Source organism: Rosa chinensis, chromosome 2, assembly GCF_002994745.2.
Source record: "Rosa chinensis cultivar Old Blush chromosome 2, RchiOBHm-V2, whole genome shotgun sequence".
Classification (NCBI taxonomy): domain Eukaryota; kingdom Viridiplantae; phylum Streptophyta; class Magnoliopsida; order Rosales; family Rosaceae; genus Rosa; species Rosa chinensis.
Window position 1 is genome coordinate 79623224 of NC_037089.1, and position 25081 is coordinate 79648304.

Genomic DNA, 25081 nt, shown 5'->3' on the forward strand with positions numbered 1-25081 from the left:
GGGTACTAATGGTAGGGATTTTGAAAAGATGGGTAGGTAGGAAAGAAAATGAAAGAAGGTTGTGTAAGAGGGAACAAAAATAATACACTGGGGTGTATGAGAAGTATTTTCCCGGATTTGGGGTGTATGAGCATTAACCCTTTTTTTTTTCATTCCTCTTTCATCTTTTCTTAGAAGCCTTCTGCAACAAACCTTCTCAAAAAAAAAAACAGGACCACGAGACTGGGCGAGGTCGAGCTCGCAGACCTTGGCGCTGACATGGCGGGCGAGGTCGCGGATCTTGGCGCTGACCCCGAGGAGGGCAAACACTAACAGACCTCCGGCATCATCTACGAGAGACCTGGTGTTGGGAGACGAGCTCGAGGGCGGTCATGGCGCAGAAGACGACGTCTGTCTCTGAGACGGAAACGAACTCGGTCAACCGACGCCGGAATAGCTGATCGAAATCAGAGGCAAACGAACTTCTCGTCTAATCACCGCCGGGTCGGATCGAATTCAGTCGCCTGTGATTTATGAATTGGAGGACCTCGGGCTTGGAGACATGGACGAGTAGAGATCTGGTGGGCTGATGTCATGGTTTGAGTCGCCGAAGGCCTGGGTTGAACGTCGGATTTCAGTTGCAGAGAGAAAGGTATTTGGGCAGTGTTGGGAGAGAGATAGAGCGAAGCCGAAGATGGGGCGCGACACAGAGAGAGAGAGTCTGAGAGGATAGAGTTAAATAATAGGGGGCAAAACTGTCTCTAGGTGTTAGATTGGGTAAATGGGGTTAAAAAACTCTTAGTTGACTAAGTGGGCAATTTTTAGACTAAAATGGGGTAAGTGATCACGGCCCCTATTAAAAAATAGGCCGAGTTTTGCTTTGTTAACTAATTGCTTGCTTAACAAACTAAGTAGCCCATTAAACTAATGCCTATGTTATTAATTGAAAAGCTACTATGAACGAATACAAAAGCTACTGTAAGCGAACTGAAAATCTAATATCAGTTGGTCGACAACAGCTTTTTGAGAGATGGCAGTGATTTTTCTGACAAATGACAATAACTGTCAATAATAGCTTTTTTGTACGTTGGAGAAGTATCTTTTTTATTTGTTTGCAATAAACCTATCGATAAACTGATGAACGTTGTGTTACCAATTGAACCAATCGCATGCCCCCGCCCGTATAAACACCAGAAACCTTCATTTTATTTCATATTTTCTGAATGAAAAATGCTAAACTTGTATATTGATAACTCTAAACGAAAAGTTGAACTAATAATTACAGCTTTAGCCAACCAAACGTGTCACTCAAATTTACAGGGGAAGAAGATACATTATAAACATAAAAGCGGCATGGTCGCAGTGAAAGCTGCATGCGCACTCAGGTTAGGCAACCTCTAACATGTATCTACTAGTCTAAATCTACTTATTCCTTCAATCAGCCGCAAGGCTTTCCATACTTCACAAGTATCTAAGATATAGATTGTCGACTAGCTGTATTAATGTATGGTAGCATCTTTGTTTCTCAGCTTCCTCATAGAAGCTTGCTTGATGTATCAAGCTTTGCTCACTTCCACTGCACATGCATATATGTATTCAGGAACCATTTAAATGCTGGCTGTACAAGAAGAACGAAGTGGCGCTGGCATCGTACCGTAAATGGACTCCCTCAAAGCTTCAAGCAGACTTTATGGGCATGATGCAGGGAGTCAATGCCAGGGTTCTCATTCAATCTGCTTCATGTTTCTTGACCTTTTTATAGAAGCTGAGTGAACATCGGAAGCAGAATGCTAATCGAGGCATAGGTTGTCTAAAATGAAGATAACTCTGCGCCTATCAGTTAAAGAAATAAGGTGACTCTAAAACGTCCCTTAAATCAAAGTCGCCCCGCTCAGGTAAGGGCGGAAAAGTTAATTCAGGAAAAGACTGCTGAAAGCTCTCCGACAACTGGTCACAGAAGAGAAGAATGAGTTAGATCAAACACTAGATGATAAGATTAATGCAGTTATGATACTCCATAATGGCATAACCATTCCTAAATTCCAATCTGAATTGTGTGCAGTATAGTGTACAAGATAACATACTCTCTCTAGTATTGGAGTCTCATATAGCTCGACAAACTTTTCCCTGAGTATCCTGTTCATTACATCCACATCACAAGCATGTGTCCAATACGAGTCATGAACTCCTGTAATCAATCAAATGTCATTAAACGGCCACGGTAAGTGTGCTTTTTTGAGAGAGGCAGCCAATCAAAATGGAGCACAGAAAAAAGAAAACCTGCAAAGTTTAAGCCTGCCTTTTTACAGGCAACTGCAGTCATCATCATATGAGAACCATCGAGGGAATGAACAAAATTTGGTGGGAAAGCTGTCCTCTGCCTCTTGACCATGATCTGTGATACAAAAGAATTCAGTTTGAGATTTGAGCCCAGAAACGTCAAACAATTCCTGTGTTCATAACTGTTTTTCCATGTTCGTTCATACTATCTCTCCATGACCATGTGGACAACTAAACATGTAAAAATTCAACAATAAGGCATATGCCAAAGATTGCCTGTTCTTTTTCCTAGCCAAAAACAAAGACTGGCTCAAATCAAGTTCCATGCTTTCAAGGACAATGTGAACATAAACTCCCAGTCTATATTTAATGACACAATTCTGCAATTTAAAATTGAAGGTGTCTTCAGTAATCAGCATTCAGGATCAGCAAGAAAGTTGTTACATATACGATATCTAGCCAGTATTGAGCAAGTTTTTTAACTAAAGAATGTAAAGTAAGAAGAAGTTGGCATGCAAATCTACTACGATGAATTCAAAATTCAGGTAGAGAACAAAAAGATGTATACAGCAATGTCCTCAGATGAAGCATTGAATAACGACATGCAGAAAAATTTCACATTTCCATATCAAATTTTATAAAAAGAAAAAGAAAATAGGGTAAAGCTCATAGTAAGTATAACTGATATAAAGCAAAATAGAGCCATATATTCATGGCAAATTCTTTTCAAGCCATACATATAAAAAATAAAAACCTACATATTCAACTTATTTGTGATAATGAGGGAATGAATGTGAGCTAGAAAGTAACACTAGGTGGCACTTAAGACTAAGCCCTGAATCACCAAAGAGACAAGTGAAGTACCTTTTCTGTTTCTCGTTGTAATGTCAAAATTTGAAGGGAAGTTTTAATCTGCAACAAATTTAGCAACTGCTTCAATAACTTGATTTAACATTTTGAATTCGTAATATCATAAGAATACTGATGATCCTTGTTGACTCAGCTAAGTTTGCAAACTCACAAGATGCCTTCCAAATTTGCGGTAAGGTTGCACAACTGGAAGTCCAAGTGGAGTTGTCCACCGTACTGGCTCATTTTCAGATGCAATTATCTGTTCGCATATCAAGTTATAGTTGTCCATTCATATGGTAAACAATGGATCAAGGTAGAAAAACAAAATGCCACGAAAAACAATGGAGGGAAAGGAAGAAGGAAAAAGACAAAGAAATGGTCCAAATTACTTTTGCGCAATCTCCAAGCCAGCTCATGATACTTCGGGCAGCTTCAAACATCTCCCCCAAAGCAGTTAAGGTGACCTGCCAGTAGTACATAAATTTTATATTACAGATGATATTCCAGATAAATGCATGTAGGAGCATTCCTAATAATAAATCGATACAAGTTGGGTCATTACAGTATGAAGAAATTTCTGTTACCTTTGCAGCATAACAAGCACAACCAAAGACCTCTGCATCATCTGAAATGGCACCACGTTCCTTCAACCTCCTCTTGATTTGATCCCGAGCACCAATATAAGTGACACCATATACTGACGTCATCACAGTCTGCTTTACCAACTTCCTATCCACCTAAAGGATATCCAGCCATCAGGTCAGACTATCAGGTATACGATATGAGCAGGTATCCACAAGAAAATGAAAATTTATACACAAACCAGATCAGACCTTCATATTATTTTATATGCAAGTAAAATACATGTTATGGCTGATTAGACAGAAATTAGTTTTTACGTGTTGACCTCCTATGTTAGACTTATCCATTTTTTCTTTTCAGTCATATATGAAATGACAGTACTCAATGGTAGTCGAATCAACCTGATTAACTAACACTCTTGCACGCAATGCATCAGGAAAAACTTCAGGATCCTTCTGTGCATCACTCTGCATGATAGCCAGAACCCTGCACCGCGATATGACAATTGGTTTTATTATTAAGCTACTTATCATGACATTGTGGCAGCTACTACAGAAACTGAGACAGGTAATACTCATTGGTGTTACTGAAGAGTTTCAATAACCATTATGTGATAGATACCTTTGCCTTAACATAAACCACTTACCTAGCAGCTATTCCTGAGTAAACATCAGCAGGTTTCTCTCCTGCAACCAGATTGACAGCACCTGCTCCTAACTGAATGAAAAATGTCATGAGAAGTGTACAGAAATCTGAAATAAATAGAGAGAAACAGAGAAGGAGCTTCCTAGAAAATTGATATGGCACTGTCACCAGGATGCTGTTAGATTGACAAAAATAATGGAAGTAAATGGATATACTTGAAATAAGATCAAGTTGATGATCCCCATTTCATGAGCAGGATGTCAAACTTGCTCAATTGATGGGCAACATATCTTCCTATTCTCTACCCATTGTCTATCAAGTATTACCAACACCTCGCAAAATATAGCATAAACATATCAGACAAATAACAGCCACGGGGAATCCCAAAACCTACGTTGATACCCACTAGTGAATGGACTAGAGATTTCTTTTAGAAGTTAACAAAACTAGATTATCTTTAAAACCCCCTCAGATTTAAAGGTTTATATGATTCCTCAAACATATTCTTTTTAATTATTGTTATAGGAAGCAGAAATCCATACAAACATAAGTGACTACTGTATAACCTACTGTAAAATAAAACTGAAAAAAAATTAAAATTAAAAAAAGATTACCTTGTCCCTTCCAAGGGCAGCATAGTGTTGTAAGCCATTGCAAGAGCCATCCTAGAGAACATCAGATAAATGAAAGAAATGCAAACATCCAAATTTCCAGATTACATATTACATGTGATTGCATGGTAGAAGCAAATTTCATATTTCAAAAGAGCTACCGATGTGATAAAGAGAACAGTTCCCCATTTTTGAATCATAGCAGTCACCTAACAAAAGCCCTATAGCCTATAGGCTACCATAGGAGGTGAGTCCAGAATCCAGCACTCAACTAAAAGAAACAAAGCAACCTAAGATTATTTCTAGGGTTGTTTCCAAATAGGCATGGAGGACAAGGTTGTGATTTTTTGATATAAGAAATCCCATAAGAATTCCGCTACCCAAAACAGGCGTAGAAGTGTATATGCATGTATGAATTGGTTAAGCGCAGAGAAGATTTATCCATAAAACAAATTAGAAATGTATGCAAGACCTATGCTAGCTCTCTTTACACAAGGCTCTGACCACAATTATCCTTTTCTTCTTTTCCAGATTAATTTTTTTCAACTCTAACTTACTAAAAGGGGTAGAACCCTAGATCTCCTTCAACAAAAGTCATGATCACATAATTTAATGAGTGATTACTTGCAGAAGCGTGTCAACTTAGCCTGGACGTAAAGACATAACTCTAACAGAATTTTGATGACACCAAGATCTCCTGCCGTATCAATTTGTAATTACCTGATGTACAGGAATATGTGAGATAAATGTCTCTGGAGAAGAGCTTCTTAGAGCTTCAGAGAGGTTAATGCACACAGCCAAGCACTGAAATGGATCTTCTGCCTTCAACCACCAGCGCCTTCCTTCTAGTGGTCTGTCCACAGAATCAAATATATCATCCAAATGATTCTCAGTAAATGCTAGTCGACCCTCAAGAGATAATTTGTCCACACCACCAGCATATAGATTTGCCAAGTGTATCTTCAGCCAACGTAAGCCTGACTTTCCAAGAGGGCGTCCCTCTGCAAACGCTAAAATACCCCGGCAAAGATCTGAACCGAGATGATTCAAGTATGGGTGCATAGGATATGCACGGCCCCGGAAGTCAAGATTGTGTGGAAAGTAAAATCCTTCTTCATCCTTCATTTTCCGTGCTACCTGTTTGCCAGGAAAATCAGTTGATTTCAAGAGTGATATCGTTATTGACTTTAGAGGAAGTGTAATCAATCTTACAGCAAGTTTAAGTTCTATGTCACAACGCTGTGCATGTCTCTCCCTGTTCTCTTTCTTCACAGAGGTCACTTTCCACTTCCATTTTTTAAGCAATGTTTCATCTTCAGTATCTGGTTTCTCTGGTAAAGGAACCTAAAATGAGGAAAGTTGAAGATATATAGTTTAGATCAATTTCAGTAAATCATACTAGCCTGAGATAGCACATGTCTTAAGTCCATAGATCGAAAGTCATATTAACTATGATGTCAGAGCGAGCAAAAAATTTAAAAAGTTATAACTACAACTATTTAAGGAGAAATATTATGACTGACAAACAAACTCACATCACTGCGGTCCACCAAATCAGCAAGACGGCCTCCACTAGCCCATATCCTATCTACAACATTAAGTACCCTCTTATTAACCCTCCATCTGGTATTCCCAAGAGTGTCCAGGGCCTGGCAAGTAAGCGCACAAAATTTCCTCAAAATCTGGAATCAACAGACTCTTCATTTTGGTTTAGTTCCATAAAGGTATTATAGGTTTGTAAAAATACAAACCTTGAAAACTGGTTCTAGTTGTTCCCTGGGGGTCCTCTTAACTGCTTCACGCTGCTGTTTAGCTCCATGAATGCGCATGACATATGACGGTAGGAAAAAGTGCCCTCCTTTGTCATAACTGCAAAAAAGAACCCAAATAAAGAGATAAAGACAGTTTTACTAGCCACAAGAAGAAGTATAAAAACAGATAAATTTATCAAGCAAACAGTGGGAAAGAAAAATCCCAAATGCCATTTTTATTGTTGATTTTGATCGGTTAGGAAAACTAAACATGGAATTGTACTGTACAAGTTTCATTCTAAGGTTAAGGGTAAAAAAGAATAGGAAGGGAATCGGAAAAGGTTTCAAGTTCAATTTTCTGTCATTTTTAAGATTAAGAAACTTTGTACATGAATGGGAATGGAAATTCTCTAGGGATGGGTATTGAATAGTTTAGTGGGTGAAACAGAAACACCCTATCAGGCCTCTGCCAATGCTATTTCAAAAATTGGGTACAATAAAACTGCAGTTGATCCAGTAGTTTTTTGTTTTACTTTTAACTTGTATCTGATGATCCTACCAAGCGGAGGGAGTGGAATTACCAACTCTAAAATACCATCCAATCCATTACTGAGTTTTAGAATTACAGACCCTACGATATGAGCATCAAAAACACAAAAACAAAGTAGAGACGGCAGCAAGAAAAGTGACACAGATCTGAAATTAGCATACCCTGTCCAATTGAGTGGGGGTACCAACATGGGCATATAAGGAATCACCATGTGCCTTGCCTGCATAAACAGTAACAACTGTTAATATATCATGAAAAAGGAGATAAAAAAATAAAATTCCTGCAAAGACTTCTATAGATGTGTTGTGTCCTTTTGGCAGGTAGAAATGCAAAATCTTATACAAGCACTTAGTTAGCACCAAATCACCTGCCAGGGGCAAATGTACAATGCTCACAGCTTATTTTAATAGCTACTAATCAATTTCATTACCATGAATTCTACTTTTTCTACCATCTTCTAAACCTTGAACAGAATAAATACGTATAATAGTTTCTGAGTGCAGAGTGCCAACAGCAACTTCAACTGTTTTTAGATTAACAGAAAATAATAGGTACAGAAATTACTTACTGTTCTCTCAAGCCCTTTGAGAACGAGAGGATCACATTCAATAACACCATATCTTCTGCTACTGTTCCTGTGGAGAGAAAAGTGTGCATCACTAAACCTGATTTGGGAGACGAGAGAATCATATAGACTTATTAATAAGATAGACAAACAATACTTTGCATCTTTGCTCACAGTCCTAAATGTGTGCACAAATGCAGGTCGTATGTCCAGCGGACCGTCCCCTAACTGATTAGCCGGAGGTTGTATAAAAGCTGTTTGGGTCAGCAATTCAATCAAACGACTGCCAACCTGAGAAGTAAAGAGCACCATTTTAAATGCAGATAAAAGTAGAATGATCATGTTACACCAGTAAACAAATAAGACCATGCAAACCTTAGCCTTTGCTTCCTGGCTCCAGCCTTTTGAATCATCATGTCCCCTCACTATGTGCCTCACTGCTTGCATTTTTTGTTTTTTCATCAAATTTGTGACCTTTTTATTCAGCTTCTCATTTTCCTTCATCATAGCATCAGATTCTCCAGTTTCCTGATCTTTACCAACCTTTTTCTTTTTTGTCCTTTCCAAGAAGTTGTGTATTCTAACCTGATGCATTGAAGTAGTGTTACATCAGTGCTCATCCTAGGAGAGATGTGTGAGATGACACTGTGTAAAGGTAAGAGAACCAAAACTTAGGAGCACTGCTTTAGTTAGTGCAGCTAGAGAACAACAGTAAAGTAAACACCGACGCACTAACATCGTGACCAACATTCGTCTAAAGTCTATAACCACACCTAACTTACTACGGGTAATCTAACTGGAATTAAAACATCAACGATGCATGAAACTAACAACAAGAATGGCCACAAACATTAACCATGTAACAGTTCACACACCTCCTGCTCTATGGCTTCACCAATGGTGCAAGCAGCCGATACAACCCTGCAACTACCATGCTCGCCGGTCATCAGCAACCCCATCAACTTATGCATTGTAATAACCGACATCATATCAGCCGGTAACTTATCCATATATGGACCATAAGCCGCCTTATTCTTCCCTTGGCGGCACAAGTCTTGCTCCTTGGTAATGGCATTACACAAAGGCTCAAACCAACCAAGGAACAAAGACTTCATATATGGCAAATTGGGTGCCAGCTTCTGCTCACACATATCCATCAAAAGCTCCCTGTACTCTTTGGCGGCCTTCTCCCAGGCTTCGGTCTCAATCTTTATCTGCCTCCTCTTAAGCATTAGGTACTTCCCTTGCCCCATTCCTCTCTGCCTAGCCTGCCGGCTCCGCCGCCTATACTGTGCCTGCCTCCTATCCTCTTTTCTCATCTCCTGCAATATTTCTTGAAGCCCATCAACAACAGACACCTCTTCCTCAGCATCAGTGGACGAAACCGCCTCAGCTACACTAGCATACCCTTTGGGGCAAAAATCACTGACCCCAACTCGATTCAGAGACCCAAAACTGGGCTTGTGCATATGATCATTTCGGCGAAAACCCACAAAATTTGAGCAAGAACTTAGCAAAATGGGCTTGAGATTTTCATGAAAACTCGATCTTTGGCAAAAACCCAGAAGGGTATGAGCTCGTGAAAGAGATTGGGGTTTAAGGGGTGGCCTCTGGGCTCTGGAAATGGCTTGTTTAGCGACGCTTCTCCACACAGCGGTTGATATCATTGATGGGTTTTGGGGGGGAATAATAGGGCTTCGAAAAGCAAAAGCCTTGGTGGTGAGATTTGCAGGGGAGAGTGGTGGTGGTGGGGTTTGGGTGATGGACATCAAATAAAGATTGGATTTTTAAGGGAATGGATTGGGGAAAGTGATGAAGGTTGAATTGGGGGAAATGGGTCGAGCAAAGGGTTTGCAGAAGCAGTGGAATTCATAGAGAAGAAGAACTAGTGCAGTGTAGCCGCCTTAAACCCTTAAACCTTGTTAAACCCTGTTGTGGTGTTTTGGTTTATTATCTCTGCCTTGCGCTTCTGTTTGGATTGTTTTTCGGTTTGCCCTGGCTTGCCAGACAAGAGGCCCCGGGGTGTTTCTGCAAATTTTATAATCTTTGAAGGCCATATCAGTAATTTGGCCATAAATCCTAAATCATGGGCTTAAACCTATTTAGGGATTAAACTCTTCAGTCTAAATCTTTTGACTAAAAATTAGAATCTGTTTTAATTTCCTTTGGATATTAGAACTATCTTAAAGTCTTGTTTGATTCACGGATTTAATGATTGGAGAAAGAAAAACTTAATCGCTTCATGTGTCCAATGTACTAATAATCCAACTCCGCCAAAAGCAAATTCCTAGGACTAGAAAGATTATTTTAGATTAAATTACGACAAAAGTTGAGATCAACAGATTACCGCTCATCTAGCTAGCTAGACCTTTTTTACCATAGAGTAGTATGAATGAACTGTTTCTAAAGTACCCTGGTAATCATTTCTGGTTTAGCTTGCAAGACTACAGACTTGAGAAAATGCTACTTGCAATATACCAAAGAAAAAGAGTTGACATAAAGAAACAAGAGAACGAGAGAGATTGAGAGAGGGTTAGATTTATTAAGTTGGAAATGAAAAATTAAGTGAGATACAGATTGAGAGAGGGTTAGATTTATTAAGTTGGAAGTGAAAATTAAGTGAGATACATACTTGTTTGGTCTACTAGCTTTCCTATTTTCTCTCTAAGTATGAGAAACAATGACCATTTCTCCTATCACTCAAACAAACCCTTTTAACCAATCAAATAAATAGAAGCCAGGTAGAATACAGATTCAAACTGTGAACAAATCTCCTCCCTCATACACTGGTCGCCGTGGGCCTAAAACAATCAATATTGCAGAAGCCAACTGATCTGAACATCTCCCCAAAGCTGCCAACAAAAGTCAATTTCAAAATCAGTAAAAACCAGAGTTGTGTGTGTGTGTCCATGCAAACTAATTGCATATGATTGTATTCACAAACAGGAAGCATGTATGCACCCAAAAAAAAAAAAGACACTGATTCAAAGATTACCGGTCAATGCTATTCCTCGCTTTCTCCGGCTGCTCCACGCTATTACTTGGCTTTTCAGGTTGATCCATAATCTTTTTTGATCTATCTCTCTTATCAGTGCTGGCCCTTGACTTCTCTCTGCAGTCTGTGCTTACCCTAGGGTTTTCTCTATGGTCAGTACTTGTTCTGGAAACCTCTTTATGATCTGTGTTGGACCAAGGTTTCTCCCTGATGTCGGTGCTGCCTCGGGGCTTTTCTAGTTGATCCGTAACTAGTGCAGATCCATTTTTAAGAACTGGTGCAGATCCATTTTTAAGACGTGGAAACTTCTCAATGGCCGATACAAACTTCTTCAGATGCTTGATGTACTGTGGGTAGAGCTCCAAGTCACAATGGTTCCCTCCTTTTATCCACAAAGGCTCGTACTTCTCCTTACAGTGTTCCCACAGTTGCTTGCCATGTGACCAATCCACAACATCATCAGCTGTCCCCTGCAGGCAAGAAGGAACACAGGACCAAACAACCTGAAATTAAGTCTGCTTCTACAAAGAAACCCCGATACGGAAGGATACCAATTCAAGGACTATACTTTATTATGCTATACAGCCTTAGGAAGAATGCCTTCTAACAAAATTAAGAATTGATAACATATGCTCACAACTGGAAAAAAGAGAAAAAGCACACGTACGCGCATTTATACCAAAAGGGCATCCCTTCTACACCTTCAACCAGAAAACACATGATGGCACAATGAAGTTTACCTAAACACATGATGGCCATCCCTTGTGGTAGGTTCAACCCATATTTACCTAAATATTGGAAAACTTAGCACCAAAATGGCACAATAAAGCTTGGAAAAAAAAAATACATGTCCAATCCAGCTAGATAGAATAAATTATTAAAATGGCTAATTCAAGGGGAAAGAGCCATGAAAGATACTTAAATTTGTATATTGGTACCCACAATTTTCTGGGCAAATAGAGAACATGTAAACCTAAAAGGCCAAACTGTGATTTCCCCCTTGACCAATTCACATTTCAAAAACGTTATGACATAATATCCCTGCAAAAGCCCAACTGTTCAGAAGCTAAACAGACCTAAATAATAGCTGCACAAAATAATAAAATTTGTAAATGCTGTGGCCTTCGGCTAGAGGTTTTAAATATATTGCAGGTAGCTACTACCTTTAATCTGTATTAAGTTTAGTACTTTAACACGGATAGGTTTTTTTTCCTGGTAAAAGAGGAATTTCCCTTCTATGTGAAAGTATCATGATAAGATGAAAACGAGAAATTGAAGCCCCTTTTGTGCCTATTTTGTATATGATTCACAAAGTTTCTTCAGATGAATACTCAAGAGTGTCTCCATTTGTTCATGAAATGAGGGAGAGCAAAAGCAAAGAATCACAACATGGTCACAAAATATTCCTTTCTTTTGATAATTATCAGTTAGATCTCTGCAAGTCGAATGAAGTATGCTAGTGCACCAGTTCATGTGTTGAAGAATATATAGAACCAATCTCTCATGCCATTAATCTACATTAACAGCTTTACCATATTTAGATTCACAAAAATCTCAGAAAGGAATGAATAAAATTTAAAGGAAAGGAGTTACTCACATGGATAACCAAAACAGGACATTTGACCAATGGTATTTTGTCAATGTTCTGCATCATGAGCAGATAAAACCATCATGAAAAACCTTTCAAATATGAACACCCAAACATGAAAGAGTATAAAACTGAGCAACTAATAAAGACTAAATACCTTGTAAATGTCAAACCAGTACGATCGCTTCACCGGATACATGACTCGAAGGCCAGACATGATCGGACTGTGAAGAACCACTGCCCTCAATTTCGGTAAGCGAGTTGCCAGATCTAGAGTAGGCCCACTGCCAACTGATTGCCCGTATAAAATTACATCCTCCTCCTTTGCACCGTACTTCTCCACGAGACATCTATACACGGCTTCTATGTCTGCATAAGTGTTTTGCTCACTTGGCTGTTCGAAAAGGGAAAGAACAAAATTATTAATATCACTCCCATAGTTCTCCTAACCAATTATAGATAAGACTTCTCTATTTTTATCCAATTCAATCCGGTTCCTAAAAAAGGAAGACCACAGAGTCTTCCCAAGATAGAAAGCTGTGAAGAAATGACCAATCCCAACCAAATCAAATTGAAGTTTCATTTTCTTCTGATGGAAACTTTTTTTACATAATTAAATTCTCGAAAAATTGTCAGTATTATTTTAGGTAACCAAACCAAACAAATCAATATGATTCCAAATCTCTCACCTTCCCAGTAGATTGTCCGTACCCAGAATAATCATACCTGCAAGAAATCCACAAATCATATAAAGTTCGAAACTTTCTTCAATTATAGAAACCACAGATAATAATGAACTAGATGTAATGAAGTCCCAAATCATCCGATGCAATTTCCACTACTTACCCTATTAAGTTGACTCTGAGGTGAAGACTGAGCTCGCTGAAGAGCTCATACATCTGGCCCAGATCAGCTGCGTTACCGTGGGAGTGCAGAACGGTGAGCTTCGCCGCCGGGTTCTTAAAGTAAACCGCGACGACGTCGTTTCCCCTCTTCGTCTGCAGCTTCAAAACGTCGACGTTCGCCCTCGCCGGCACTCCCGTCATCCTCAGCTTCCCGCTCTCCTCCTCCTCCTCCACCCCGTACGACGGCGGGTGCGGCGGGAAGAACGCGAACTTCGCCGCCATGGATGACGTCACCGCCCCCATCGAAGACTTGTTTTGACTGAAATAAAGCTCGGAAATTTACAGAAATTACGGAAATAAATTAAGCGAATCGGATCGTGGGCGAGCTCGATTCGAGCTCAATTAACCGAATGGGGTTCGAAATCTTAGGGTTTTTGATTTGGAAATTTACAGAGAGCGAATTTAGGGCTTTCTGATTTGGGGGAAAAAGAATAAAGGAGGAGTCTTTTTGAGCTTTTTTCTTCTCTTCTCTTCTCTCTGGTTTTCCGGCACCACGTGGGAAATGATTAGGAGGGTGCGACACGTGGCGGACCAGGGCGGCTGTGGACCATTTGATCTGGGTGGGTAATAGTTTAAGGGTGGGTGATTAGGATAATTGGGGTTTTTTTGTTTTGGGGTTGGTAACGGCTGGAAATGGCTACAGTGTGTGGGCAGGTCCGTCGTAGAGGACAGGAGCTGTTGTGTTTGGGTGTTTTGTGGTGGTGTGTTTGGACAGATGCTAGTGTTTATGGTATTGGTCAAATTTTAGGAGGAAATTTGGGTTGCTGTTGGTGTTTGTTTTGAGTGATGCCGAACACTTTAGATGAAGTCATCCACAATGTGACGTTTTGTTGGGGATGAGGGGAAGATATTCGATAGAGTTTGTGTTGGAGAGATTCAGTTGTGTGGTTTTGCGTCATTTTGTTTTCTAGAAATAATAGATGTTGCACTTGATCTTAGCCAAAAAAGGATAAGAAGAAAGTTCTCGATGCAACTAATGTTGTTTTGAGTAATATCTTTAGTAGGGTAAGCTTGGTTAACTAATAAGAGTTTGACATGTAGGCGAGTTAGTAATATATAGTATCAGAAATAATCCATTTTTTATACAACTGAAATGCCTTGCTTTTTTAACGCTTGTACAGTTGATAAGTTGTTATTGAATACATTCTCAGAAGAAAAAAAAAGAAAAAAAAAGAAAAAAAAAGAAAAAAAAAGAAAAAAAAAGTTGTTATTGAATAGTTGTATCGTTGGAATTGTCAAGCAACTTGCCAAATTATAAGTGGACATCTAACACAAACTCTTCTCAAACTCACAAGTAAAGTTCAAACTAGATATACAAAATTACAAGCTATGATTGCTCTCGTAATTAAAATCATTTTAGTTAGAAATGAATATTTAACTTTGTGTAGTTATAATTCATCCAAACTTCTATTTCAACGGGTTATATAGAATTAAAAGAAGTTAATAACAATATTTTGGTAGCCATTAGCGCTGCCCATGCTTCGAATGATTGTGATGGAGACGTAGTATCAAACACAAAAGCCATTTATTTCAAATCAAACTTTACTCAGAATCAAACAATGCAAATGTTGACTAACATCAAGGTTCATTCAAGCCGAGTGGAACCTCGATCAATGATCCCCAACTCATCTATGATCACACCGACACCGAGATAGTAGCATTCTAAACATCTTTCTCGTTTTCCTTGGACGGTGATCCTCTTCACTCCATTGCCAATCAATACACAACGTTGATGCAACTCGACCGATTTGAATCCGGCAAATTACGACAAAATCTTTTATCTTTGAAGTTTGAACAAAGGGATTCACCAATTTTTGGCATCAACAACAATCTCAGATCGCCTATATGTTGACGATAATGATACAGACCCTAATTTTTTTCACTTCTCCTGTAGTTGTGGTGTCCAATTCTTTGACTGCTAGTTGGGCTGTTAGTGATCAAATTCCCTCCTACTTTGAGGCCAACTTATCCTATTATTGGCCATATTGTTAGTTTAATTGGTATCACAATTTGAAAATTTAAAGAGATGGATTTGAATAATGATGAGATATAGCTTCTGCAAGAGCTTGAAGATATAAAACGACAACAATGGCGCGGCATGGGGCGATGGTTTGATCTGACCACCTCAACGATAAAATTAATTATATGATTGAGCATCATATAGATATTGACCAGAAGAAAAATAATAATATATAGTTATATACATAACTAATTTAAGAATTCCCATTTGTCATTTCATTTTGGTATTCTGTAACACATAAGTTGGGTTGGAATCACACGTTATTGGCAAAGAATAAAAGAAAACATCAGTACACTAACACGAGCTAAGCACCAAGTGACACCAAATGAAAATTGCATGCAGTTCAATCCTCGATGACATTAATATGCATGTAGACCTATAAATAGACCGGATTTTGATCCGGACCCGCTCCAGATCTGTGACTATTGGACAAGTTTGGATCGAAAATTTTGATCCATTGATCTGTTAATGATCCAAATCCGTTAACCCGTTTATTTAACTGATCAAATACGGATCCAGATCGGTCCGATCCATTAATGATCCGGCCCGTTTTTGTAATAATAAAATATAATTTTTTTATTAATATATTATTATTTTTTAAAAACATAAAATATAAAATATGAAGAATTTCTAATACAAATTTTTTGCAGAAATCTAAGGAACAGTCTATCACCCAAAATTTCAAGAAGTATTAAGAACGTTGATAATGTAATTCTACTTTTGGTGATACGTTTCATGTTGTTTTAATATTTTATTAATATCTTATGAGGTATCATGATATAAATTTAATATTACTATTTAAAATTTTAAAATATTTGAAATTATAACGGGTCGGATTAGCGGATCAGGTATCCGTTAACCGGGCGGATACGGATTTGGATCGAGCTATCAACGATCCGCCGGGTTAACGGAGAGGATTTGGATCGAATTTTTTTTTAAGTAAACGGATTTAGATTTAGATCGATCCGATCCAAATCCGGTCCATTTACAGATCTGTACGCATGTCTACCAATGTGAGATTATTGAGATACAATTACAATGACATTGGCTATAGTGTCTCTGTGATAACAATCTATATATACACGTGAGTGGTTGTTTATGTAATTGAACTAATCGTAAGTACATTATCTTTCAAATGTATGTGATTTTTAATATGTGTGATATTGAAAGTAATTAAATATTTCGGAAACAAAACAATCTCCGGTGTTTTTTTGGTGTTCGGTTCAATATCAAAAGAAATGTAGTTGCTAACTTTATTTAACTAACTTGAAGTACAAGAGAGGTGAAGATTCAATCGATCGTCTTCAATGCTTAGGTAGGTGTTATCGATGCATTACTTTTGAGACCACATACAATGAGTTGAGTGGTAATAAAAAAATGTTGATGTTAAGGAGATCTTGGAAAATTTAGTAAATAAGAAGACATATGGAAGGTAACAAACATATGGAAAGTAACAAAAATTATACATAATCATTTTGATAAAAGTTAGAATTTTTTGTGTGAAAAAAAATTCAAAGTCAGAATAAGATCATAAGAGATCAGATAATGCATTAGGGTAAAAATGAGATTTTTTAAGAGGTATTTTCCAATTATGAATGGAAATTAATCTAAAAATTCATTGATTTTCTTTGATATAATACAATGGCAGAAATATCACTTTGGTCATCTAACTTTTAAAAATTTCACTTTGGTCACTCAACTATATCATCGTATATCACTTTGGTCTCTCTGTTTATTTTCTCCGTTTGAATATGGCAATTGAACCTCACACGCCTAATAAACAAGGCTATATTTGTCGATCCAGTTAAAAAAGAGTTGAGTGTTGGAGATTGTAGGTCAAACGTATACTTTACTCTCTCTCTCTCTCTCGATCTCGATATCTATGTTTATCAGATTTCAAGCCACAAAGAAAAAGAAGCAGAGAGGAGGAAGAACTAGTAGAGAGAAGGTCCATGGTTTCTGGTTTCCTTCATGGTTTATGGGTTCTTTATTCATGATTAAAAGGTCTGGAACATTTGGAAATTGAAATTTGGGGAGTTTTATTGGAATTTTGGGTTACTTATTTGGTGGTGGGTGATGGGGATTGAATATTGATGATGGATATGGGTTTGGTGGTAGTGTGATTTTGAGTTTGTTGAATTTTTTACCTATAATCTGGGTTCTTCACCTTTTGAATCTATTTAAATTTTTTAAGGCTCAATTTGGACTTGGATTCGGGAAGACCACTCTATGGAAGCAAAAAATTGGAAGGGAGACAAAGAGAAGAGTAACTAAACTTGGGGACTTTGCAGATCTCAATCATGTGATGAAGAATCTCATCTAATTGAATTCCTATGTAAGAGTACCATCTTTACTTCTTCCAGCAAAAACAAATCATTTGATTTCAAGTTGAGACTCAACTGAAAGTGAAATTAGCAAGTCCTCACAACACCAACTTCTTATCCTATTTGTGAGTAACATCTTATCCTTTTCAATGTCATCACCAAGATGTGCATTCTCATCCTCATATGCAATTAACAGGCAAATGATTATCGAACTGGTGATGAAGTTTTATGTTTAGACGGGAAAAATTGGATTAAGTTACAAAAATAGCGGGCAAAACTTTTCATCTCCTAAATAGCCTTGAAGTTAATAGAGAAAATGGAGAAAACATACGGAAATGACCAAAGTGATATACGGTGATATAGTTGAGTAACCAAAGTGAAGTTTTTAAAAGTTGGATGACCAAAATGTCGAACGAAACATAATTCGATGACCAAAGTGATATTTCTGCCTAATACAATTAGAAGAAAAAATTTATGACATGACAATCTGTTGTTGTGGGAGGTTTTAGGCTTTGTTGTATGTAATTTTATTCATTGACTTATTGTCATTGTAAAATATATGATATTTCCCATCAATAATGTAAAATAATAAAAATGAAAAGCACATGTGTTATGTGTATTGATTTTTACGGTCTATAAATAATAATTATATGTATATATTATATACCTGTTTTAGAAAAGGTATTACAATTATGACTATTTTGTCATTTTGGTCACTTCGCTTGTTCTCCCATCACAAGCTGTCAAAACAGTGTATTTGTCATTTACTTGTGGTATGGTACAACACACAAGTTAGATTTGAAATCATACACATTATGGGCTAATAAAAAAAACGAAAACATTGTAATTTGAATGAGTAGAGCAGTGAGTGACACCAAATGAATTTTGCATGAAGTCTGTGTAAACTTAAACAAAAAAACTATTAAATCTCTTCACAAGGAATACAGATACAATTGTATAAAAATAAGAACAAGAACAAGAAATAAATTAGAAATGGATCATGAACCTTTAAACTGAATGGTCACTCAATCCAAGCCTAAGTCTTCTGCACTGCATCTCAATATTTGGTATTCTTTGTATGGGGCAAGAGACTGTATTACCGAGAGCATATGAGAGAGTGCAGGGACCCAAGCTTTATATAGAGAATTGGATATTCTGTAACCTCCCATAAAGGAAACAATTCAAGTCCAAATCTCTATTGTAATTGCATATTATTTTAGGTTAACTTAATAACCATGTCATATTAGATTTCTCCATAATTTACGTGGATACACCATAAATAAAATATCGGATTAAAGTCTCAAGATTCTCCAATTACTTATTCTGCATAAATTGGTAAGTTGTTGATGACTCGATGTAAACTAATGATAAAGTCCATTTTAGTCTTACATTCTCCCACTTGGACTATCATAAGTTTACTCAACAAGAATACCATTGTGATCAGATATAGTAATCAATTCTTTAGTGTGCACAAGAGAATCATGATCTTTTAAAATCTAATTCAAAACTCTGTCAAAGAACAACCACAACATTGAGCCAAGGAGGAGCTTTATGTTCAACAGAACACAAGACCTTCATAACTACTAATGTTGCAACTGTAATCTACATGAGTTACCAAACAAAAGATATATCCATAATGTACAAAGGCTCCTCCATGTATCAAAACTTTATGCCTTGTACTTGGTCCTCTTAATGGTTTTGAATGATAAAACCTCAAGGAAACACAAGTTTCCAATGAAACTCAGCTGTATGTGTTCCTTACCATCTTGATAGATTCCATATGTTGCCTCTGCAATACGAGAACAACTAAAATCAAATAGCTATTTATATTTCAAAGCACATAATGCTTTAGCCGAAAACAACACTGCTGCAGCAAGAAATAAACATAATACCATGGAATTTTAATCATGAAATCCTTGGTAGAAAACTTCATCATAGAGCAGATATCCCAAACCAAATCTCAACAAGAAAATCATCAATCAGAAGAAGTTAATAGCTCCAGCTGAGATTATGAATTATCTCATCAGAGAGTTCTAACCTTAACGTTGCCTTAAAAATTCAAAGACAACATGAACAAAGAAAAGACTTTGAATATTCATAATCTGTGGATAATAACCAAAACCTTCTGGCATAAGAACTCGAGTCCATGGAAAAACTTAATCCAATAAATCTGGGAATGCACTTTCAAGATAATCGGCAACTTAACAAAAACAGTTGCTAAAGGAAGAACTGTAGGTCAGTAAGAAAGAAAGTACTCCCACTAAACCAAGGAAATTTAGAACTTCCACTAAAGAACATGAAAACAATCTTTATTTAGTGAAAATGGATCATAAAACAGATCACCAATTTCTTGATTTATCCTTACTTAATAGCAATATCTAAATAAGAAAATTTAACTTGTCCAAAATCTATAAGATTGGGAAAACTTCATAGGCTATTAAATAATGTCAAAACTTAAATGGAATTTTTTTTTTTTTTTTTGATAAAAGAATCAGGAATATCTTTTCTCATGAAAACTTAACTTGTGAAAGTAAATCCTTACTCCCACTGTCCCTTATCAAATCCGGGCATCCATATGACCATGAAAAATGGTGAAATTATGAAACCATAAATTACCAAGTAGTAGATTTTAAGCAATCAAGTGATAAGCCACACAATTCTTTTACAGTAAACGACACACATATGTCAAATACTTTCCCCTGTGAAAAAAAAAAAATAAATAAAAAATTGTTGTCTAAAAACAAAACTTTCGTACAGACAATAAGACACATAAACAAGGGAACTCTGTAGCCAAATGCTCGTTAGGATAAAAGGTGCTGATGCTTTTTGAAATTTTCATGTCAATAGGCAAATCAAGTATCATAATATAAACATGCTCCTTATTGCAATTTGCGTTTAGATCAAGTAACTAAGGAACTTAAACCGTGTTTATACCTTGAAAAATATACCATAACAACCTTGTCAAAACATGACAGCAATTTTCTTGACAAAAAAAAATATCAACATAGACCAGATATATTGAATACCACTAAGCATCACATTAAACATGTGAATGATTCAAACAAATAGGTTTACACTCCAAGTACTTGGAAAATTTGCTATTGTAAATTGCCATGCTCAACTTAAACCATACTGATAATTTCAACATCCATGCCAACTTTAACGTTTCTGCAGTTTGCTAGCCTCACAGGCAATGGAAAAATAACAGACAGCTTAGCAAACAATTTAAATATAGTGATCACATCAAACAAGATGTACCGTAGTAAGCCCCTTTAGATAATGTCAAGCAACACATGTGTGGCAAGAAGACATGACATTCTGAAGTTTCTTATTCACAAAACCAAAATGGATAAAAATGCTATTTTGCTAAGATCAGTCAACACCTTTAATGGCAAGAGGAAAAGATCTAGGCAAACCAAATGCATTTGCATCAATTTTGTGATGTGCTGTATGTGCAAGTTAAAGCCATGTAAAGTTTGAACCTCCTTTGGGAGATACAGTCATGAAATTGAAATGCACAACACAAGTTTCTTGATCTTATAACCTTTAAAATCAATGAGAGATCCTAGTGGCGGTTTGCTGTGTGCAACATGTACCACTAAGACACCCCAGAGATCTAAGATCAAAGTTGGTTCCTGAAGTTTCGTCGAGCACAAGGCTTGATGAAAGACACCAACTGTGCTTACGGTAAAATTTAACAAGACTTACTTTGGGAGATATTTTCTTGTTATTTAATTTTACACCAGCAAATTGTACACAATGATTATCAACATATGCAAGATATTCCAGATCATACAAGAGCACTAAGATAACATATTCACTGTAGTTATTATATGATCATCACATAATATATATATCCTAGTTTTAAAATATTCAGGGTGCATCCCTGATACACTTTAAGCATAACTTGATAATCAATGATAAAAAATTTCAAGAGTTCTTGAAAACATACCTTAATTGTCTCAAATCATGTTCAGCAGATGCATAGATATAACCCTCATAGCATCCAGAAATCTTTACAGTCTAATTTCAAGGAAAACTTATCAAAACACTTTTCTTTCAAAATATATCACTTAGTCTAAGAAAATATTGACTAACAATGTAGAGTAGTCAAGTTCTCCTTTGCAAGATAATTCAAAATCAGACATTAACACTTTTATGCTAAACTTGATTTATTACACAGCGGAAAATGAATAGAACATATCTTTATCCAAGTTCATGATATAAATTCATTAAAAGGGCTTCATATCATACATCAAAAATAGCCTTAAAATATAATTCCACGACAATAAACTCATTCATATGATTAGTCATATGAATCCTTCAGCTGATAACAATTCTTAGAAGGAAAAACCAGAGGATATGCATTGAAGGAAATTGATGCATAATCATCTGAACTTCGTGAGCCCAACTTGTGCATCGCACAATAATAGATGTGTATCCAATAACAGATACATTCATATGACATATTATAAACTTCATGAGTCTAGCATTTGTACCCATTTGTTGGCCAAATATGTCATAAATTATAAACTTTTAAGTATAAGATAGAGACAAGCGTCAACCAGACTTTGGTTTTATTTTCAGCTGAGAGCATGTAAAGAGAAAAAAACACATATGCAATATAACCCCTGAATGTATGTATATGAATACGTACGTACATAGCCTGACCAAAAACAAAACAATACAATACATATAAGGGGAATATGCATACATATGCATCACAGCTTGCCATGGAAACATATTCGGCATGTTCATTTTATGGTAGCAAACCCTTCACATTGGTTCTCAAAATATCATGATCTTCATTTGGGATCATTCCTTCATGTTCTGTATTTCCAGTGGAATTAAGCTACCATTACCCTATTAACTAGCACTTGGGTGACATACACTTCACTCAAATAGCCGACAATTTTGAAGCAAGCAAAAATAACTATACTAGTTTCTAGTAATCATGCATGTAACTTACAATCAGGCTCACTGTATAAAATAACAAATATTTTTACCAACAACAAAATAGATTAGTTCGGCCAAGTTTCTACAAACAGTAATACTATTTATCATAAATAGTCCAAGTGCCTGTTATGCTAGTCATCCTCTATAAAAGTACATCCACTGCCATTTGCAGTTTCACGTATAGCAGAACTCAACATTGCACAAAAGAATTTTCAGAAATCCTTTTAAATGTCTAAAAACATAGTCTTGAGGAAATGTGGTTTCTTCGTTTTGTAATATAACAATTAATCAACAAGGAGAACCTCCACAATCAATTTTTCAAGACATTATGAAGGAAACCAAGAGAGATCCAAGTTTCCTTACAACTACATCATAGAAAGGAAGCCTGACATGCAAACTTTATCATGTAATTACCTCTAACAGTAGAATAAATAACTAGAAGATATATATTTTACTCATGCATATTCAAATGTACGTTGGATTGCAAGTTCCACAATGATCCTCGGTAAATACATGAAGAATTCAAATTTGTAGTGGGTAAGAACATGTCAATGATCTTATAATTTTGATTGACAATTTATTTATGTCCCAAACCCGGATATAATCATGTACAAGACAAAATTCAATGAAGTCCCAAAAATTAGTAATTTCAGCAGCCACAGTTTCAAGAAAACAGGACCTAGATTTGGTCTTTCTTATAATGCGTTCTTGATAAGGCATTACTTCCTCAGTTACCAAGCTATCAATTAGTCCATCTATTCAGTCATACACATTTGCAATCATGCTTATAAACAACATATAATACATGAACATAATATTCATGTGTAAAAGAAGCAATCCCTATGCAATTGCAAATACACAATGGCTGTTTGCCCATATTAAGATGATCAATTCGTATTGTTTGTCAGAAAGTGTAAAATGCAAATATGCGAGTATTGGCATGCATGAATATACTATATTAAAAGATCCATAGTCATAAGCCTTGCCAAAACAAGGACATGGCCTTATGTACGATTGATACATATATAACTCATGCGTTCTTCAAAATAATGTAGGATTGAACTTAGGCCAAAATCTCAATCAACCAATTAATTACTACTGTTCTCAGTAATAATCAAAAGCATCAACAATCCATATATCAATATTGATACAAAACTAATGTTTATATTAAACAAGCTGCTTTAATCGCAAGATACGATTGCATCAATAACAATCAAATACACAGCATGTAAATATTTTCAATCGGTTAGAAACCAAATTAGGATACTTAGCCTTAATAATTATTTGATAAGGAGAATAAAAAAAAAAAAAAACTAGGCTTTCACTGATATATATTCATAATGTGAAGTAATCAGTAGCATATTTTTAAAAACACATTTCATTCTTTCCATGCTAAAAAAATCATTTAGTATGTGCAAATGCAAGAAACAAAGAAACAACCGTAAGAACACATGTTCTCAATTGTGTTCTTGATCAAGGACAAATGGTTTTCCAATTGCTAATAGTCATTTGCTGATCTCAAAGATAGACTCATACCCCTGATCATCAGTTAATTCAATAAATCTATATGCACAGACACATGTTTTCCTTCATTGAGGAACCACAATCCAAAACCAAGCATGACAATAATAAACTGTGCAGAATATCTCAATATCAGCATTTTAAAGAGTATAAGACTTCAAAACAAAAGCAATATAAATTTGCTTATCTGTTCGTTCCATCTTTCTGAATTTGGGATTGCCTGACGTTTCGACTCATCATCGTTGTTAGATCCCGCATAAGATTTCGATCACACCGTCCCCTTGACTTTAGTTTGTTTCCGTCATAGTCCACGGGGATAGCATTGGGTTTCGTCTGGTTCAACTCTATATCCAATTATAGGCTAGATCATGTACTTCTTTGGTTCGTTGTGCAGAAATAGAGTCGAACCAGTTTTTGGTTTCCTCGCATCAAAAGAAGAAATAAGCATTAAAATTAAAAAGAATATATAAATAATGACAAACTCGATCTGTAGTTAGTTTCCAGGCTAGGGTTCATGTAAAAACCATTTTCTTGTTACAGTAAAAATGAAGATCGACAATGATCTATATTTTGTGAAGGTGGCTCTGATACCACATGTAAACTTAAACAAAAAAACTATTAAATCTCTTCACAAGGAATACAGATACAATTGTATAAAAATAAGAACAAGAACAAGAAATAAATTAGAAATGGATCATGAACCTTTAAACTGAATGGTCACTCAATCCAAGCCTAAGTCTTCTGCACTGCATCTCAATATTTGGTATTCTTTGTATGGGGCAAGAGACTGTATTACCGAGAGCATATGAGAGAGTGCAGGGACCCAAGCTTTATATAGAGAATTGGATATTCTGTAACCTCCCATAAAGGAAACAATTCAAGTATTGTAATTGCATATTATTTTAGGTTAACTTAATAACCATGTCATATTAGATTTCTCCATAATTTACGTGGATA

The 25081-nt window shown here is 36.4% G+C and overlaps 2 protein-coding genes across 5 annotated transcripts; both read right to left on the reverse strand.

Annotated features, from left to right (window-relative positions):
- Positions 1 to 1203: 1203 nt before the first annotated feature.
- On the reverse strand, positions 1204 to 9818 carry LOC112188538 (DNA-directed RNA polymerase 2B, chloroplastic/mitochondrial). 2 transcript variants are annotated; one of them, XM_024327671.2, is made up of 19 exons: positions 8691 to 9817; positions 8191 to 8400; positions 7973 to 8106; positions 7819 to 7885; positions 7412 to 7470; positions 6701 to 6818; positions 6485 to 6598; positions 6162 to 6293; positions 5670 to 6086; positions 4953 to 5003; positions 4340 to 4410; positions 4095 to 4179; positions 3696 to 3848; positions 3501 to 3575; positions 3281 to 3370; positions 3124 to 3171; positions 2260 to 2374; positions 2064 to 2167; positions 1204 to 1926 (listed from the first exon to the last, which is right to left on the reverse strand). In XM_024327671.2, exons 1-19 carry the CDS (start codon positions 9582 to 9584, stop codon positions 1816 to 1818), a joined length of 3048 nt encoding a protein of 1015 aa, XP_024183439.1. In that variant the 5' UTR covers positions 9585 to 9817; the 3' UTR covers positions 1204 to 1815. The 2 variants fall into 2 exon arrangements, with proteins under 2 accessions (XP_024183439.1, XP_040371272.1); XM_040515338.1 differs by lacking the exons at positions 1204 to 1926; positions 2064 to 2167; positions 2260 to 2374; positions 3124 to 3171 and having other exon boundaries at positions 3276 to 3370; positions 3674 to 3848; positions 8691 to 9818.
- Positions 9819 to 10386: 568 nt separating this feature from the next.
- On the reverse strand, positions 10387 to 14154 carry LOC112187417 (alpha/beta hydrolase domain-containing protein 17C). 3 transcript variants are annotated; one of them, XM_040515339.1, is made up of 6 exons: positions 13245 to 14154; positions 13088 to 13124; positions 12556 to 12792; positions 12408 to 12455; positions 10811 to 11313; positions 10387 to 10667 (listed from the first exon to the last, which is right to left on the reverse strand). In XM_040515339.1, exons 1-6 carry the CDS (start codon positions 13544 to 13546, stop codon positions 10595 to 10597), a joined length of 1200 nt encoding a protein of 399 aa, XP_040371273.1. In that variant the 5' UTR covers positions 13547 to 14154; the 3' UTR covers positions 10387 to 10594. The 3 variants fall into 3 exon arrangements, with proteins under 3 accessions (XP_040371273.1, XP_024181953.1, XP_024181954.1); XM_024326185.2 differs by having other exon boundaries at positions 10811 to 11280; positions 13245 to 14135; XM_024326186.2 differs by lacking the exon at positions 12408 to 12455 and having other exon boundaries at positions 10811 to 11280; positions 13245 to 14153.
- Positions 14155 to 25081: the final 10927 nt, after the last annotated feature.

Bases quoted from the DNA above. Each gene is read 5' to 3' on its own strand.
- LOC112188538 (XM_024327671.2), bottom strand. From the start codon at position 9,584: ATGTCCATCACCCAAACCCCACCACCACCACTCTCCCCTGCAAATCTC. The intron at 6,294-6,484 runs GTGAGTTTGTTT...TCCTCATTTTAG, and splicing joins ATTTGGTGGACCGCAGTGAT to GTTCCTTTACCAGAGAAACC. The intron at 2,168-2,259 runs GTTTTCTTTTTT...GATTGATTACAG, and splicing joins GGCAGGCTTAAACTTTGCAG to GAGTTCATGACTCGTATTGG.
- LOC112187417 (XM_040515339.1), bottom strand. From the start codon at position 13,546: ATGGGGGCGGTGACGTCATCCATGGCGGCGAAGTTCGCGTTCTTCCCG. The intron at 12,793-13,087 runs GTGAGAGATTTG...CTTTTCGAACAG, and splicing joins ACGGACAATCTACTGGGAAG to CCAAGTGAGCAAAACACTTA. The intron at 12,456-12,555 runs GTATTTAGTCTT...CTCATGATGCAG, and splicing joins ACTGGTTTGACATTTACAAG to AACATTGACAAAATACCATT.